The sequence below is a fragment of the Strix uralensis genome, chromosome 5 (assembly GCF_047716275.1).
Source record: "Strix uralensis isolate ZFMK-TIS-50842 chromosome 5, bStrUra1, whole genome shotgun sequence".
NCBI lineage: Eukaryota > Metazoa > Chordata > Aves > Strigiformes > Strigidae > Strix > Strix uralensis.
Window position 1 is genome coordinate 73,901,178 of NC_133976.1, and position 18,726 is coordinate 73,919,903.

The 18,726-nt window shown below is 41.3% G+C and overlaps 2 protein-coding genes across 14 annotated transcripts in view; one reads left to right on the forward strand and one right to left on the reverse strand.

Annotated features, from left to right (window-relative positions):
- Window positions 1-5,790, reverse strand: part of DCP1B (decapping mRNA 1B) — a 47,266-nt gene extending 41,476 nt beyond the window's left edge. Inside the window, exons 1-3 of the mRNA XM_074871706.1 lie at window positions 5,459-5,790; window positions 4,430-4,470; window positions 1,769-1,896 (exon numbers count right to left, since the gene is read on the reverse strand). Coding sequence (XP_074727807.1) covers window positions 1,769-1,896; window positions 4,430-4,470; window positions 5,459-5,611 — 322 coding nt within the window. The 5' untranslated portion in view covers window positions 5,612-5,790. The remainder of the gene's footprint in view (window positions 1-1,768; window positions 1,897-4,429; window positions 4,471-5,458) is intronic.
- Window positions 1-18,726, forward strand: part of CACNA1C (calcium voltage-gated channel subunit alpha1 C) — a 498,932-nt gene that overhangs the window by 8,285 nt on the left and 471,921 nt on the right. Inside the window, exon 1 of one of the 13 annotated variants that reach the window (XM_074871700.1) lies at window positions 6,804-6,892. The exons of the other annotated variants lie outside the window; for them this stretch is intronic. Coding sequence (XP_074727801.1) covers window positions 6,862-6,892 — 31 coding nt within the window. The 5' untranslated portion in view covers window positions 6,804-6,861. Of the gene's footprint in view, window positions 1-6,803; window positions 6,893-18,726 lie in introns of those variants that run through there. 13 annotated transcript variants of the gene reach the window in all.

The window sequence follows — 18,726 nt, forward strand, 5'->3', positions numbered from 1 at the left end:
TAGTCAGCTGGGGTCAGTGGTCCTGGCTGTGTCCCCTCCCAAATTCTTGTGCACCCCCAGCCTACTCACTGGCAGGGCAATGTGAGAAACAGAGAAGTTTCCTGATGCTGCGCAAATACAGTTCAGCAGTAACTATCCTAAAAGAAGCATTGCCTAGACACAAGAACTCAGAAAAGAAGCCTTCTGCATTTTGCTGTTGCACAATTAGCCAAAAAGCCCTAGACAAGTTACTTGAACATAGGCCCACTGCTCAGAAGCACATGTTAGTACTTATATTTGAGACCCTGCAAATCTAAGATTCTGACATCTCTTAGTGAATAAACAGCTTACACTCCCCAAAACTCCCAATTTTTCTCCTAATAAAAAAAACAAATGAATCAGTTTACATGTAGTAATCAGACTAAAGACTGTCTTACTCACGCCAGCATAGTTATAACAATTTCTAATTACTCTTTATACCAATTGCCTTAAAAATAAAAAATTAATGGATCAGATTTTAAAAGGTAGATATTAGTATATACATACATAGACTTCTAATGGAATTTCAAAATGAGATAAAAAAAGATTACATATACATAGGAAAAACTCTTCAAAATCAGATGGGATAAATAGGTCTCATGGTACTTAAAAATGCTAATGTCTGGTCTAGTCTAGGTTAGTCTAGAGATGTCTGCATTTCTTTTCAGTTTCTTTGGGAATTTCAATTCTTTGTCAGCCTATCGAATACTCTCAAAAATAGAAGTTTCATTTAGGTTATTTAAAATGTTATTTCTCTATTGTTTTTACCACATAGCGTGTGAACAACAGGATTCCCTCTTGATATACTTTCCAACTCCAAATTAGTTTGTGAAGTAAAAGGTCTAGCAGATTATCAAACTAGGCTGCTTTGTATGCCACAAATTTCTTTTACTTCATCCAGAGGGAACACTTTTGCATCACAGTTTACATTAAACATTTTTGCAATCTGCTTGTGTCTGATGCACAAAAAGTATAGATCATACTACAGCTCTGCTTTCAAGTACAGATATAAACTGTATGTTTATAACTGCTCATTCTCATATAATTGCACATTGTAACTGTATGTATATCCACATGTAAAAGTACAGCTTTCTCATGTCTTCCACTTATTTCTGAGTTTGCCTACCACTTGCTAATTCTTGTATAATCATGCAAGATAAACACAGAGCCCAAAGTAACAACTTTATCTTTCATCAGGGTTTAAATTAGGCTCAACACTATGTTGTCAAGAGTTACCCCTAAGAGTTGAGAAGCAACCTGCCTTCCAACTTGCTATAAGAACAGCATTTTAGAGCTGGAGCAGAAGGTGGGTTTGAATTGGCTGCATTTGTCTATTTTTATGCAGAAAACAAAAACTACAAATATTACTCCAACCCTCAGTAGATCTGCTTTATGGTGAGACTTCCCAACACTGACTGGGGTATATTCAGAACACACAGAATATCCCTGTGAGTCTTTATGTCCATCACATACACACAACCATAGAAGTCTACTATTTGTCAGTTAAATGAAGAGACTACTGTTAAGCACATTCTAATACTTTCTTTAGAAGAGTGGCATTTTAGGAAGCACTGAGCAACTCTTCCAGCATGTCAAAAAGCAAAATGTATTCCTTCAATTGCAACTGTTAACCAGCTAGTTTCAGCCCCTTGAAAGCTGCAGTCTAATAATTTAGACTGCCCTAACCAAGAACAGACTCTGAAGAGGAGCTGGCTTTTTCAGTATTCAACCCAACATACCACATACTTACATCTGGCATTTCTGTACAGTAGAAAAGGATCCTGCAGCTGGAAATCGAGGTCTTTAGTAATAGGTTCTGTTCGATTTTCCATGCTCAGTCTGTTCATAATTGTGAAACCATGCCTTGGAGAAGCCGATCTGAAAATTATCAAGTAGAAATTACATCAAATCAAGGAACAAAAAAATTACTAGAATTTCTTTGTTGTATAGTTCTCCAAAATTGTTTTTTTATTTCTAAGAGATACTACAAAAATCTAATTTTGTTGCCAAGGAAATAACAATTGACTCTTGCAGTGTTTCATGCAATTCTTTTAATTATGTCAAAACCCTACATTATGTATGAGAAATAACAGAAGCACCACTGGTCTCACAGTAGCTACAGAGAGTATGCCACATCTGTGATACTACCATTTGAGGTCCAGTGATTTAGTCACAGCATAACCTTATCTGCATCTCCAATTTTCACTTCAAATTATCAGGCCTACAACTTCTGAACAGGCAAGATGTTACAAAACACCACTTTGTCCCATATGTTATCCAACCAGCACCATCTACCCTATAGTTTCTCACTGGAATAGAAAATAGCAGTTAGAACAATTCAGTCATGGGCCAGAGCAAGTATATTTTTTTAACACTCAGATTAACAATTGCAGATAGTAACAGTCATCCCAGATAGGATCTTCCATACCATCTAAAGCATAAGAACAAAAGGGAGGGTGGTGAGACACTGAACAGGTTGCCCAGGAAGGTTGTGGATGCACGCACACACACACACACCCCCCCACACACACACCCCCCGGCCCCGGCAGTGTTCAAGGCCAGGTTGGATGGGGCTTTGAGCAACCTGGTCTAGTGAAAAATGTCCCTGCCCATGGCAGGGGGGTTAGACTGGATGATCTTTGAAGGTCCCTTCCAACCTAAACTGTTCTATGATTCTATGACACTAAATCATTATGCTCATTCATGGGGTTACACTTCAAGTCCCTTAGATAATTTTTATTAATGTAAGCTGTTAAACCTATCAAGATCCTGACAGGAGATATTACTTTCAAATGAAGTATGACAATAAAGAAAAAGATGATGGCTAAATATTTGGGAAAATTGCCATCTCCAGTAATTGCTGGTGGGTGAATTTCTCTATGAAATCCAAAGCACAGGAAACTGCATTACAGGATTGGAGTCAACAGAAAATTAAACAAGTGTGGAACCTTGTTTGCAAGAGTCGGTACTTCAATTCAAACAACCAGTCCACTTCCACTGGTGTTAATCCAGTTGAAAGTCTGATTTTTTGACCGTTCCTCAGAATTTGCAAAGATGAGATAGGTGATTAATAAGCCAGCTCAAGTAAAATGGTCACATTACTTTACGTTGTCACAACAGTAATAAAAAGCAACAAAGGCAACACCACTGATCTCCAACCTATGGTCTGTTGGCAATATTTTTTTCCACAAGACTTTATGACTTTGTTCAAATCCACAGGAAATCAAAGTTAAAACTGGATGGGGAGGGCAATGTATGATGTTACTCACAACCTGTTCCATACTGTTGCCCATAGGGCAGCCAGGGTAGCGATCTCTGCTGTAAGTGGAAATTTCCTCAGCCAACAAAAAGAACAGTGAAGGACCACAGATGCTAGAAGTGACAGGTTACATGTTGTCAGCTCTGGAGTTTCAGAGCCAACATACCAGAAAAATACTACTTCTGTTTTGCAGTATACAACTAGCCACCTCCACCTACTGCTAGCACAACTAAGGGCCAGTTCTTTCCTCTTGTGGTAATTATAACAGCACCTTATCTCCACTTACCTGAAAGGAGCTTAGAAAAATTCCTGATGACTATTTCCACTGCTGGTACAAAAGAACTCAAAAGATTTAAACCAGCATTCCCACTTCACACAAAGCTCAGTCTCTTGGGCCTCCCTGTCACTTCACACATGCATCTCTCTCAAAACAATCTCTTACTTTCTCAGTCCTCCTACCAGACCCTTGTCAGCATAAATGTTTAAGAAGAAAGTTTCTGCTTTGGTGTCCCATCCCAGGATCTACTGCAAGATCTGCTTATTGATCTATTTTCTGATTTTAACAAGTCACAGGGAAATGCTGGGGCACTAACTTGGAAACCCAAACGTAGGGCAGGCTTCACAACAGATCTAACATATATGCTAGAATAAATGATGTAACCAATGCTTTGAAAAGCCACAACCAGACCTGCTGCTAAAATAAAGCATTAAAGCCATACAAAATGTTGCACGAAATATGCGTGGAAAAATGAATAATCAAACACAAGTAGTATGAAAGTTCCTTAAGTAGCGAACACAATACTTCATAAGTTCTACCACTCCTTTCCTTTAAGGAGTATCATTTACTCCATGATTTCTTTTTTGTTCAGACACCTTTTAAACTGCAAACGCTACATCCTATTTAAAATAACAGAGCAGTTTTCTATGGTTTATCCACATTGAGATTTAAATCACATGTGGAAGTCTTATCCAAATATAAGGTGATGTCTTCTTCCCAGTGTTTTCTTCCCTGCATTTGCCTCTGCCAATCCCAGTTTCTTTTCACCCTTGAACAAGGAGGAGCATTTTACTTCAGTCAGCCATGCTCCATCCCAGCTAGCTTTTCCACATCCACAGGTTTCACCTGCAGGCATTAAAATGTGACATCCTCACCTTGTATAAACAAAGAGTGTTCCCTCCACGTCAGTCTTCTCCTGAAGAAAAGGAAAGTTAAGAAAGTTGAAATCAGGGCAGCGTTTTGCTAGCCATCAGTGAGTCTTCCTTTATCTCTGTTTTACCAATTCCGTCAGTTACACCTCTCTCTCACCTAAGCCATGAAAAAAATAACTAAACCCATCTTCATTGGCTGGTGGTGAGAGACTACAGCAAGCACAGGTCACTGTGCAGCTGACCCAAGTTCTATGACAAGATATGAAAAGGCTAAAAGCTCAACACCACGAGACTAAACACTCTGCTGGATTAACCTTCTGTTATGCCTGAGGGCAATGCACAAGCCAGATTCAGGGAGAGGATTTTCCAAACAGCACCTGCCCTCAGGGCTGACACTCAGTACGGGTAGGGGGGAAAGCACTCCAAAGGCAAACTGTGCGGGTTCTTCAAACACAGGCCCTAAAGCCCCACCATTAGAGCAAACCAAGAACTGCCTGCAAATAGCCAGAATGTTAAATTGCCAAAAGATTCCCCATGTTAATGATTTTTTAAAAGTCTTAAATAGCCTGGGTTTTATATTTGTAAGTCCAACATTCTTTTATATGCATTTTGGTGTCGTTATAGATGTTTGAATGGCAGAGGAGCTCCTGAGCCCATGCCCTGGTTTAAACCCCAGTCTGCCCCGCAGGATAAAACTTCTACAGCCCTGTGAGCCTTTCAAACCCTGTTTCCTAGGCACTACAGTTTCTCACAGTCCCCAGAGGCCGCACCAGGCACCCAGCTTGATGAGCGCAGGGAGCACCACACCACACATGGCCGGGCGAAGCCCCTCAGGGCAGCGCCCACAGCCAGCCTCGCACCTCAGCTATGGCGGCACCCGCCCCTTCCCCCCCACCCGGGGAGGGGCGGGGCCTCATCGCCGCCCGCCCCCCGCCCCGCAGCCCCGCCCCCTGCCCCGGGGTGGGCGGAGCCGCGTCTCACCACGCCCCGCCTGTCCCGGCAGAGGGGGCGGGGAGGGGCGGTCTCACGTACCCACTCGTTGGCGCGGTGCCCGAAGGTGTAGAGCGCCACCTGGCTGGCCACGTCCACGATGCTGCTGATGTAGGGGTCGTGCTGCTGCAGCGCCGCCAGGCTGATGTCCAGCCCCTTGCCCAGCAGGGCGGCCCCGGCCACCGCCGCCGCCATTTTGCCTCCGACAACAACACAGGGTTCCTAGTAGGCGCAACCAATCCAACGCCGAGAGGAGGGGTGGCGGCTCCCGCCCCCGCCCGCCCAGTCGGAGCGAGAGCGGGAGGGAGTCGGAGCCCAGCCGCCGCAATCGAGCGCCGAGCGCCGCCGGCTCAGGATTGTTGCCGTTGGCGACGGGACAAGCTGAGGGGCGGCCTGGCGGGTCCCGCCCCGGCCGCGAGGAGACGGGGAGGGCCAGCCGGCTTCGCAGCGCCTCCTCCGGCAGCGACCCGCCTGTGCTGGCTGCTTTTCCCGCGGTGCCGGCACCCTTTATTTTCGGGCTTCTCGCTACCACTGGGGAGGCCACTGTCTGCCTTCCTTTCCAGAGGGGCAGCTGCACGCCCGAGGAACAACATGGTTCCCGCGGCTGCAGGCCTGAAAGAACTGGCCAGGCTCGGCGGGAAGTGCCGCCAGAGCGCGGGCGCTCGCTGTGCCCAGCAGGGAGTCGTTCGCCCTCACCAAATAGCCATTAGCCTAAGCGGAAGAAGCTGTGGTGCGCACCGCAAGACAGCCTCAGGAGAGCAGGGAGCCACGGAGACTCGGCTTTACATATGTACAGGAACATTGGTGTGCACTGGTGTGCCTGTGGAGGGAGTGTACATGTGAGATATTGCAAAGTTAGCACATGTCCCTGTAAGCACATGTGTCTGTAAGGATGTGAGTGCTTCCTGTCTGCTCAAACTACACCAAAGCAATGCACTCACAGCACTCAAACAGGAAGAGAAGTTGGTTCAGATTGATGAATGTACACAGTCTGTATTTGCTAGCATATACTCACAGACTTCTGGATAGAACTTAAGGCAAAAAGAACACGAGTGCAAACTAAGCCATCATACAGCCCCGGTGTGTATATATATACAGACATGTGACAAGCAGCTGAAACATAAACAAGCATACTATGATATGGAAATATACAAACAGCAGAGGAACAGATGGACAAGACCATGAATTTAGTTACCATATTTTCTTGTCAGACACACATATTTATTATTAATCTATTGATACCAACAGTTTACAGCAAATACATGAGCTTTATGTGGCAGGAAGATAAACTCAATACGTACTTACATTTAAAAGATCTGCTTAACTTGTCCCCTGTGAGAGCAAATTTTTTTTACTTCATCACCTCAGACTGACGTAGCAATTTTGAAAGGAGTTACCACCATCTGTATACAGAAGCAGTAGGGCAATATATTTTCTTCCAGAAAATGGGATATCCTAGAAGAACTAAAGGCAAAGGTAATGGATGCTATCTTGTTTGTTTGCAATATCCCTGACACAACATTTTTAAAAGGGCAGTAGCTGGACATAGGGGGTGAAGACTGACATTGAACGTTAGCATCTGCTCCAAGAGCAAATGGGCAAGCCCAGGTGGAAAAGCTTCCATAATGTGAAGTGGGGATAGGAGAGAACTGAGAGACAGCAAGCTGGGAATTCATAGTATTAAATGCAGGGACAGTGAGTCTCTTAAGTGGACTGAGGAATGGGCATGCTCTCAGAAAGGACAGAAAGAGGGGCTGTTCTTTGGGATTTGGGAGAGAACATGTAGGTTTTGTTGTTGCCCAGAAGGCCACTAAAAATTGCATTACTAAGAATAAGGACCTACAGCTTGCTCTGCAAGCATATAGTGGGAGAGGAAACCTTTGTACATACCCTTTTATTATAAACCGTCTCACTCTTAGTTCCTCTTTTTCTAAAGCTCCCTTGTTTCAGTTGGGACTGTAATGAAACACAGCTTTTGAGTTTAGAAGCTTTTAAGTGTTTTTGATATACTCATGGTAGGAAAATGGCTCTAAGCAGTTTCATTGCAAAGCTCTGAATGACTTACAGATCCTGTAACAGCAAGGAAGATATATAGGCTCATGGTGGACAAGGAAAACTGCTGTTCTTGGTCTGGAAATTATCAGAATAGAATGCCAAAAAAGAAAAAGTAGTAAGTAGGAAAGATAACTCATGTTGCTCAAATAGTGAACAGATGCACAATCATTTCTTTTTGTTGATTAGATAGTCCTCAATTCCCAATTTCCAGGCAGACCTAACCACACTCTTTCTCATGTGCTAGAGTTTCCTATTACCATTTCATCTCCAATTCTTTGGCAATTCTCCTGCTTACAAGAAGTCCCAACTTGCCACCAAGGCATAGAAGTGTCAAACTCTTGGAGCCCTACTCCCTTTCCAGATGCCTTTGCTCCCTCCAACAATAGTACTTACAAAAAAAGTGCACTGCTTTTTTTTTGTTGTTGTTGTTGTTTTGTTTTTGTAGTGGTGGGGAGGGTGTATTGCAAAGTCCCATAAGGAAGAATGTGTTATAGAAACTGTATTTCAAAGGCTATTAATTTGAACTGAAAAGAGTTACTCGTAACTGTTGTCAGGTAGGAGAAAGCAGTATATAAAATTTAGAAGATGGACTGCAGCCCTGTTCCAACTGAAAAAAATGTTTAAAACAGAAATAAGGTGTCTTTCAACTTATACAACTTACCTTGTTTCTGTTGTTGCCCCTTTTGTCAGGCCAAGTAGTAACCAGTACTTGAAGCCTTGCATGTTTGTTATGCAAGAGAGACAGACTGACCATCTCAGGTGTGTCTCCTGTGCCCTTCTCTTGACATAGGAAGATTGTAGAGTGTCCAGTTTCCTTGAGCTCCATGGAAGAAAACCCAGCTGTGAGGTTAAATATCTTGAAGTAGGCCTGTCAAAAATTTCGTCTGTCTGTTTACGGTGCCCTGTTTGTGGATGCTTCTTTAGAACTACATCCCTTTCTAACATAGCTGGACAGACAGTTCCCTAGCTCTGTGTTTTGATTCAGTGAACCTGTCAAGCTTCTGATGAGGCCTTTTTAGTATTTTCTGTTGCACTGTGAGGTAGCTTCTGCTGGTTCCAGCTGTTCTGCTATATAAGTGGGATGTAATTGCTCCTTCCATTTAGCCTGAAGTAAAGGTACTTAATAAAGCCATTAGTTCTGCCCTGCTTTATGGGATCACTTGATAGTAGACTAAAAATTTTCCAATGAAACAAAATCTTGTTAAGAAGAGAAACACTGTGAATTGTCACTGCATCTAAAAAGTTAAGGATATTTTAGCAAAAATGTCACAGCCTAAAAAGGTTGATTCTTTAAACTGCAGTTATTTGCTTACAGTCAGTAATCCAGTAGTTGATAATAACTATCAAATCGAGTGAGAATGATTTTATTGTAATTTGTTTATGAAACAAAGTAATTTTCTAGCTTTCAAAATGTCATAATTTCATGAAATATATAATTAGAATGTCACATTTTTTTCTTCCACCCACCTGGATATTATTCTGTTAAAAAAAACCACACCTATGCTTTTGACATGGTATGAAAGGCATTTTGTGTAAGTAATATCCAGACAGATTTAAGGCAAAATCCACACAGCATGATGTTCTTAAGGTCTCCATTAATAATAAACTTTAAGATGGTTAGGCCAAACCTTTTCACAAGGATTGTTCAAACAGATGTTAAGCCTTTGCATTCAAGAATCAATGGCACTTGTAAAGACTAAGCTGTGCCTCCTACAGCAAATTATCGGCACTGAGGATATGATTTGGTGTGAAGACATTTGGTGGCACTGCTGGGCGTACACACTCCCTGTCCCAAGTTCCATGCCATTCAGTCCTGCCATTCTGGCACCTTGGTACTGTACTGGCACAAGTGCATATGTGGCCACAGTGTGAACCAGTCTGACTGCGGAAAAGAACTGATTAAAAAACAAGTGTTCATACTGTCGCTGAGATCACAGCTTCGACTGACTGTTTTCCTGCTTGTTCACATTCAGTCCTTTCTCTGAGCTGCAATTTTTTTTAATAAACAGCAGGAATCACTTGAGAAAATGTAGTGTTGAGCACCTCATTTGCTTCACTTCCTCATCTCCAGTCCCTTTGAAGTTGTTATTGCACAGTAGTTGCCTTTTCCTTTTTATTCCTTCCCAAGGCTGCCATAATTTGCTTCTCACTCTGACTGGTAGCCCCACTGCTGCCCCTGCTAGTGGAAAGGGTGCTGAGGCAGCATTAATAAGCTCCTCTTACTCCATTCAGGGCCACTTGAATATCTTTGTGTGGTGCTTTCCAGCATGCCGGCTTCCTGGGGAACAGTGAGTTGTTCTTGTGGAGCCAGGATGATCCCACAAGGCTTGGTTACCCATGCTCCACATATTTCTGGGGATGTGCTCGCAACTCTGCAGCATGGTAGCTCTCACCACTTGGGAACGAGTGCCTCTGTGGTTTGTGCTGGAGGCTAGCTGCATCCCTTCCCAGACACTGTTGAAATGTACAGTCTTTTCAGCCCACATTTATTACAGGCTCTCAGTAGCTAGCGTTAGAGTGCTTTCCTCATGCTCAAAAGTTGAAATTGTTGGCTGTACTGTTGGACCAATTCTTAACTCCAGTCTTGTTTGTTAGTAATTTATTACTTGCTAAAGGTTCCTTAATGAGTATAGGGTCAGACTATATAGTTTCATCTGGTGTAGTTATTAAAAAAATATATCTCTGCACTAAAACTAAATCTTGTTACTTTCTTTCCAATTCAAAACAACTCTCCCCCTGCCCCAAATAAACCCCAGCACATCAAGTTATTAGCATGCACATATGTGTCTGTAACGTTGCTCCCTGGTGAAGTTTATGAGACCGTTTTGAGATTTTCTGCAATTGCTAGTCCACACAAGAATCACAGAATCATCTAGGTTGGAAAAGACCTTGAAGATCATCCAGTCCAACCATTGACCTAACACTGACAGTTCCCAACTACACCATATCCCTGAGCACTAATGGGATAGTATTCTTTGGCATTGTTGGTTTTTAAATTCTGGTACTATACATACTGTGTGTGAAATAATTAACTATAATGTACTACGATTTTTCAGTTGAAGGTTGTTTTTTTTTCTGCGTGTAAGAGCCTGGGTTTTTACCAAAAGAATGTTTCTTTCTTTGACTTACATGTTGCTAAGTGATTCTGATAGTAAGTAACTCTACACTTTTTTCTTTTGACGTATGTTTAGTTGCAAGTTACTGAGCTTTACCTTTTTTATAGGCCCAGCTTCTGCCAGTGGCCTATCTGCAGGAGAACTAAAGGAAAGTTCCATGCTATCGTTAATTGAACTACATTTTTTTTTCTTTCTAATTTCCTATGTAGATATTCTTTGTCTGGAGTGAAAAATTCTTTTTGATTTAGCTTTAATCACTTTTCAGAGGGCATAATCTGAGGTGAAAAAAACCACTAATACCAGGAAAAGACTATTTCAGGAGGAGGAAGGGAGAGGATACAATTGCACTGAATTGTAGTGTTATACAGAAAAAAAATCTTTCTTGTGTACATTTAATCAGTAAAAATTCTGATTTTTATCAGTGTTAGATTGTCAATGTTTCAAGTGACTACATGATTTCAGCGTCTTATCTTTCAGTAGAGCAGAAATGAGAAAATGATAAAAGTAAAGGTTTTCGTGCGTGTAATATTTTTTCCCGTTATACTAGTTGATACAATAAAAGGTGTTACCTTTATCCATAAACTTTGCCTGACTTCTATAACTATACAACTGTACGTATGATTCTGTCAGATCTCTTAATAAAATTCTAGATTACATCCTCCAGTCTTCCCTAATGCTGATAATGTTCTAAACATGATTTTCCTGCTATAACAAAGAAAAAATACTTTCAAAACTTGTTGGCTTTTTTTTACCTTTGTTTATTTAATGTAGGAGAAATCACTGTCTTCCTTCAGTAATATTTCTCATAAGGTTTAACTTTATGAGTTCCTTTACTTTCACTATAATTACAGTTAAAAAAAATGACACTGGGTTTTATTATGAGGAGGCAACCATTTTGGGCCAGTATTTGAGTTCTGCGGTTATTTTGTTACCAGTACTGTATGTGCTTATCAGCATTAAATATTGTTGATAGCCATTACCTTATTGCTATCTTGATAAACTGCCATAAACTGTTTTGATCCATCAGCTTCATTCTTTACACAGTTGATTGGCTAGACAAACCACCAAAATACTGATGAGGATAGGTCATTCCTACTATTTCCCATAGGTTAATAAGATGTAATAGTAATTATAGCTTACCTAAGATAATGCCTTTCCAACCACATCTTTCTCATAATCACCATTTAATTTGGCAGAATCAAACACCTGTAGCTCTAAATGAGCTGTTTTCCAACAAGTTACAGAGAAGATGGCCTCATTTAATTAATTCCTAATATGAAAAGTTCCATTAGATAATTACATTAAGACACAAACTCATTTTTACACCTCACCTGGCATAGAAGCTCTTGCCATATTAAGGAAATCACAAAGATGTGCTACTGTTGTTGCTGTGAAGAAGCTGGTAGCAAGGCTGGAGGAGTACTTGGGCTGAGTCTGGTCAGGGGGCTGGGATGGGGTGCACAGGGAGTTGTGCCTGTGGTACTAAAGTATCTTTTTATGAAAATGAGTCTTTACATTCAAATCAGCTTTTTTTTTTTTTTTTTTGAGTTAATTGATGAAGTAAGGAGAAGGTCTGAATAACTGTTATACCTGTAGCTGTTACAGTTTTACTTTATGAAGAGAATGTGTATTACTGCCTTCTCAACTGACAGAAGTATCTTCTTGGTTTTTGTTGGATTTTTTTTGTTTTGCTTGTTTTTTGTTTTAATGAAGAATGTTGATGTTCATTAAAAACTGATAAAGGATTTCATAGCTTTAGACACAACATAAGTGAGTGAAGTTAGAGGTTTGTAACAATACTGAATTCTAAAGAGCTACAACTGATAAATTATGATATATGGAAGGATCCTTAAAGTTAAAATAACCAAGGAAGTAAAATGGGGTTTCTGCCTCAAATATTCCCCCAATCTTTTTGCATTTTTGATAGCTTCTCATGAAAATTGCCATGGGGAAATTCTTTTGATGCAAGTGGCTATTTCATATCTGCTCCCACAGGTGGTAGGAGCTTGTGAAGGTTCTCACAAATGTATCTTCTGCAGTTAAAGTTAGGCTTAAAAGCTATTGTATGTGTCTTTTAATGTGAGATCACCTAACTTAAAATAGCATGATCTTTATATTTTGGTATAACGCTTTGGGTGATCATTTTTATTTGTTACTGGCTTTATTTGGCTAGGAAATATCAATGACACAATTATTTTAAGTAAACTTCCTTTCAAACTGAAAATTGACTTTTTTCTTTCATTACACAGCATGTTGCAGTAAGGATCCACAATTACCTCTATGCTTTAAATGCAATTACTTGCTTCTTCCCAAAACTTAAGAAAGCTTTTTGATTTTATTTCTTCATTTTGATTATTATTTGTGTTGCTCTAGGGTTTGTGGATATGGGAAGAAAGGCCTGGGTAGAAAAAGGAGATGAGATTTGTGTAACTGTACCAGAAGATAAAACTTGATAACACTTGAAGTGTTGCCCTTGGAAACAATGAATGCAGTCCATCCCTGTTTTTTAGGAGGGATGGATTTGGGCAAAGGCACCCTCCAGCAGGAAACCAGTAGAAGATTTAAGCACTTTGAATGAGATTTTTGAAGTGGAAACTAAAGGTATTAGCAGCACAAACCTCCAGTGGGTATCTGAGTCTGGGTTTATTACACTTGTGTGAATTTGTTTCCCCCAGTGAATTCTGAGAGCTATGAAGGTGTTTGGCAGTCCCTCTCCTACAATCTGATTTTGTCATTTTCTGGTGATGCTGTGCTATGTCTTCTGTCAGATTAAATTTACAGGCACATTACCTTGCTTGACAGAAACATGAACTACATGGATTTTTCAAAGAAAAACTTCCATAAGCAGTAACAGGCTGAGGTTTCTTTCTTCCTCTTATTTTTCCTGCTGGTTTGTCCAAATCTGTTAATTTTATTATCATCCTAATTTAATTTTATAATCTTCAGATGAACTTGCTTTGTGATCTGCAGTGAAATTACCATGTTATTTAAGCACTAGTAAACCTGACAGGACCATGTAAAACTAAGACAAGTTCAGGACATTTTTCTTAGGTGCTTCTGTTATTTACTCTTGACTTACTACTCAACTTTTAAGGAAAGATCTTTCTGAAACAGTATTACATGGCTTCTGAGTGAGTTCAGTTATTAACAGATCAGATAATACAATGTATTTCATGGTGCTGTCAGAGTCATGGAATGGTTGAGGTTGGAAGGGACATCTGAAGGTCATGTTGTCCAATCCCCTCAAGCAGGGCCATCTAGAGCAGGTTGCCCAGGACTCCAATACTCCAAGGAGGGAGATACTGCAACCTCCTTGGGCAGCCTGTGTCTGTGCTTGGTCACCCCCACAGTTGGTTTTTTTTTGGTTTTGGTTTGGTTTTTGGTGTGTTTTTTGTTTTTGTTTTTTTTTAAATTTAATTTCCTGATGTTCAGTAGGAACCTCCTCTGTTTCAGTTTGTGCCTGTTGCCTCTTATCCTGTCACTGGACACCACTGAGAAGAGCCTGGCTTTGCCTTCTTTGCACCCTCCTTTTACATATTTATATATATTGATAAGATCCTTGTGAGCCTTCTCTTCTCCAGGATGAACAGTCCCAGCTCTCTCAGCCTTTCCTCATGAGAGAGATGCTTCAGACCCTTAATCATCTTTGTGGTCCTTCACTGGACTCTCTCCAGTATGTCCATGGCTCTCTTGTACTGAAGAGTCCAGAACTGGACCCAGTACTCCAGGTGTGATCTCACCAGGGCTGAGCAGAGGGGAAGCATCACCTGCTTTGACCTGCTGGCCATACTTTGCCTAATGCAGCCCAGGATACCATTCACCTTCTTTGCAGCAAGAGCACATTGCTGGCTCTTGTTTAACTTGTTGTCCACCACCAGATCCTTTTCTGCCAAGCTGCTTTCCAGCTGGGTGGCGAACGGGGTTGTTCTTTCCCAGGTGCAGGACTTTGCACTTCCATTGTTGAACTTCTTGATGTTCCTGTTGGCCCATTTCTCCAGCCTGTTGAGGTTGCTCTGGAAGGTGGCATGACTGGTGTATCAGCCACATCTCCTAGTTTGCGTCATTTGCAAATTTGCTGAGGATGCACTCTGTTAAACAGGAGTTTAACATCTTAAACAACTCCTTTAGTCATTATTCTAATTAATATTATTTTCCTTTCTCTTTCTGATGCAAGAGCCAGCATGTTTGGTTTTATCTCTGAATCAAAAAGAAAAGGCGGGGGGGGGGGGGGGGGGGAGAAAATGCATGACACAACTTGTAGATTGGATTATAAAGGAGAGATAAGGATTGAAAGAGAACTGGTGATAGTATTGTGTTGTTGATATAATACATGAACATACAGACTGGGGAAGCAGGATGCATGTGGAGTCGCAGCTGATGAGATGAGGGGACAGAAGAACCAGGAAGAATGGGATAGAGTACAAGAGACAGAGCTGAGGTGGAACAAGGCTTGCCATGATGGAGTGGAAGGCAGGGTTAGCATGAGGGCAAAACTGAAGGCTTGCAGCCAGAATAAGACACCTGCTAGGAATAAAATGAAATTGAAAGGACAGAGTTGTGTATACCTTGGGCCAGAAAAATTCAAGTAGATTTTATAACTGAAAGTAGAGTAAGAGGACTGTTTTGAGGTTTGATGGAATGAAATGCTGAGCACAAGGATGGGTAAACAGTGTACCATCATTACTGAAAACTGCCCTTCTGCCACGACCATTTTTTAGGTCACTTTAATCACTGCTTGTGACATGACCTAGTTGGAAGTGATTGCTGTTACGGAACAGAACGTATGAAGAGTCTCTCCTCATGCAGCACTGAGCAATTAGGAAGCAGATACAGCATCACATACATTTTCTGTCTTTTTGTCTCTGAGAAGTTTCTGAGGGATATGGAACAACATGCACTTTCTCTGCCTGCTTGAGGAAGAAAGGGACATAGACTTAGGAGTGGTAGGAGAAGTTGGTTGACCATCAAGAGAAATGTAATGATTGAGGAAGCATTTATGAAAGGATAAAGCCTGCTAGAAAGCATATCTGTTTTCCCTACTACTTGGCAACAGTTGCCACAAGATGTAAAAGCCCCCTGTACAGTTCCCAGAGAGATGCTACAGTCTAACATTTTCAAATGTCTTAGTATCATTAATTCCAACTGATAAATAGCAGTTATGTTATATCCTAAAAGTAACTGTATGTCAATAGAGACTGCTTGTTTGAAATGTGGTTTAGGATATAGAGGGAGGAAAAGGCGTAGGGTACTATTTTTAACATTCTATCTTGGATGTTGCTATTTGCAAAATTATATAAACCAAGCTGTTTTGTCTGAGCTTTAGGTAGTATATGTATGTGTGTTTGTATACAAAAAAAAGGCCTAAAAGGGGAGAGAGGCTCATTTTACTTGAAAATGAAGCAATGAAATGATGTAAAGCTTTTCTGAAGTTTGATTTCCTCTAGCATTCGGTTATCTGCATTAACTCCATCAACGATGACTCCATTTTCATTCAGTGCAAGTGAATAAAATGGCTTGGCTTATGGGTTTTTCCTTTAAGATGGCAAATTCATCTTGCTATGCTAGGAGAGAATTATTTTATGTTGTTATTATTATACGTTGTTTGTAGTTGCATTGATTCTCAGGTGTCCTATGGTACTGAGGAATATGATCTTTGTTCTGTGAATGAGAATACTGTACTTAAGCTGCTACAGTAACAGAAAAAAATGATCCCAAATTTTCCTTTTCCATTAAAGGGACAAGATCTGAACAGATCTTTGATTTAAAGCTAAAGTAGCAGCAACAGGAATGGAGATTCCACAGTCTTTCTGGGCAACCTGTTCTGGTCTTTTACCACCCTCATAATGAAATTTATTTTCTTTATGTCTAATTAGAATTTCCTTCTTTGTGACTTGTCTGCTGCCTCTCATCCTTTCACTATGTACCTCTGAGGTACAAGAGGCTGGCACCAACTTCTCTATACCCTCCCCTTGAATACCTGAAGATAAGTTCTACCTTAGTCATCTCTTCCAGATTTAACAAGCCCAGTTCTCTCAGCCTGTCCTCATATGTCATGTGCTTCAGCCCCCTAATTTTCTTAAGAGGCTCCGGACTTCCTCTAGTATTTCAATGTCTTGTACTGGGTAGCTCAAAACTAGATGGGGTACTCCAGTTGTGGTCTCACAGAATGTGACCCTGTGACCTGCTGGCAACATTCTTGCTAATTAGGTCCAGGGTGTGACTGGCCTTCACAGTCAGGAGATGCTACTTGCTCATGTTCAGCTTGTTGTCTGCCAGGACACTCAGCCCTTTTCTGCAAAGCTGTTTCCCAGCCTCTACTGGTGCATGGGATTATTCCATCCCAGGTGCAGGATTTTGCACTTGCCATTGTTGAACTTCATGTGGTTCCTGTCAGTTCATTTCTGCAGCCTGCTGAAGTCTCTCTGGAGAGCAGCCCTGCCTTGCAGCATATTGACTTCTCCCCCGATTTGGTATCATCCACAAGCTAGCTGAGAGTGCACTCCCTACAATAATCATGCTCATTAATAAAGGTGTTGCACAGTATTGGCCCCAATTTCAATACCTGAGGGACATATGCCACTAGCAGTTGGCCACCAGTAGGACTTTACACTGCTGATCACAACCCTTTGAACATGTCAGTCTGTGGAAATTTTCAACCTTCTTATCCAGTCCTCATTTGGATACAATTTGGCTACAAAATGTTATGGGAGACTGTCAAACGCCTTGCTCACGTCAAGGTAAGTGACATCCATTACTCTCCTCCTGTCCACAGAGCCAGTCCTCTCACCATAGAAGATAGTCAGATTTGTCTGGCATGGTTTGCCTTTGGTAAATCCAGTCTGGCTGTTCCTTTTTGTCCTTTGTGTGCTTGAATATGGCTTCTGGGATGACTTACTCCATAATCTTCCCAGGAATTGGCTAGGTTGACTGCCCTACAGTTCCCTAAGTCCTCCATCTTGGAAATGGATGTGATGTTTGTCTTTCCAGTCATCAGAAACCTCCTCTGATAGTCATGACCTTTCAAAAATGAGAGAGTGACCTTACAGTGACATTGGCCACATCTCTCCACACCTTCATATACAGCTCATGTCATTCCAAGGATCTCTGTATGTCCAACTGGCTTAAGTGCTCCACTCCCACAGACTGCCACTGGGCTCAGAGACCTAGGAGGCCTAAAGACAAACTTTCCTAGGAAGGAAAAAACACAAACAAAAATGTAAGACAAAAAAGCATTGGGTATCTGAGCCTTATCCATGTTCTTTGTCACTAGATTCCCTGCAAGATGAAGCTGTGAGTCCACATTCTTCTCAGCCTTCCTTTTACTGCTAATGTGCTTACAGAAGCACTTCTTGCCTTTCATATCTCCCACTATTTCCAACTCCCTCTGAGCTTTGGCTTTCCTGACTCCATCCCCGTGTTCTTGGGCCATGTCTGTGTATTCCTCCTGGGTATCTGGTTGCTCTTGTTACCCTCTCCATACTTCCTTTTTCACATTTGAGCTCAGATGGGAGTTCCCTGTTCATCCCTGCTAGCTTTCTGCCATGCTTGCTTTATTCTTGTCTATCAGAATGGCCTGCTTTTGTGCACTGAGAAGGGGGTCCGTGAGGAACAACCACATATCCTGGGCCACTTTGTCCTGCAGGGCTGTCTTCTGAGGGATCCGACACAGCACATTCCTAAACAAGCTGAAATATATCCTGAATTCCAGATTTGTGATTCCAATATTTCCCTTGCTTCTTTCAGGATGTTGAACTGCAGAATATTATGTTTGTTGCAGCCTAGGCTACCACTGACCTTCACATTGCCCAACTCTTCATCCTTTTTCATGAGTAACAGGTTGAATGTCTCTCCTAGTCACCTCGTTGATAATCTGCATCAAGAAATTGTCAACATCTTAACATGATTGTTCATGAGAAGGATTTGATTTCATGAAATGTCTAGATCAAAATTACAGTCTAAAGAAGTTTGAATAAGTTTCCAAAACTACTGGGTAATTATCCAGACAGAACCGTTTAAAGCTCTCCCACTCCTTATATTAATAGGAACCACAATATTCCCATGCTGACTGTGAGGGGAAAAATCAATATCAGCAAACGTACATTCATATTGATTTATCTTCCCTTTTGGTTTTCTAATTTA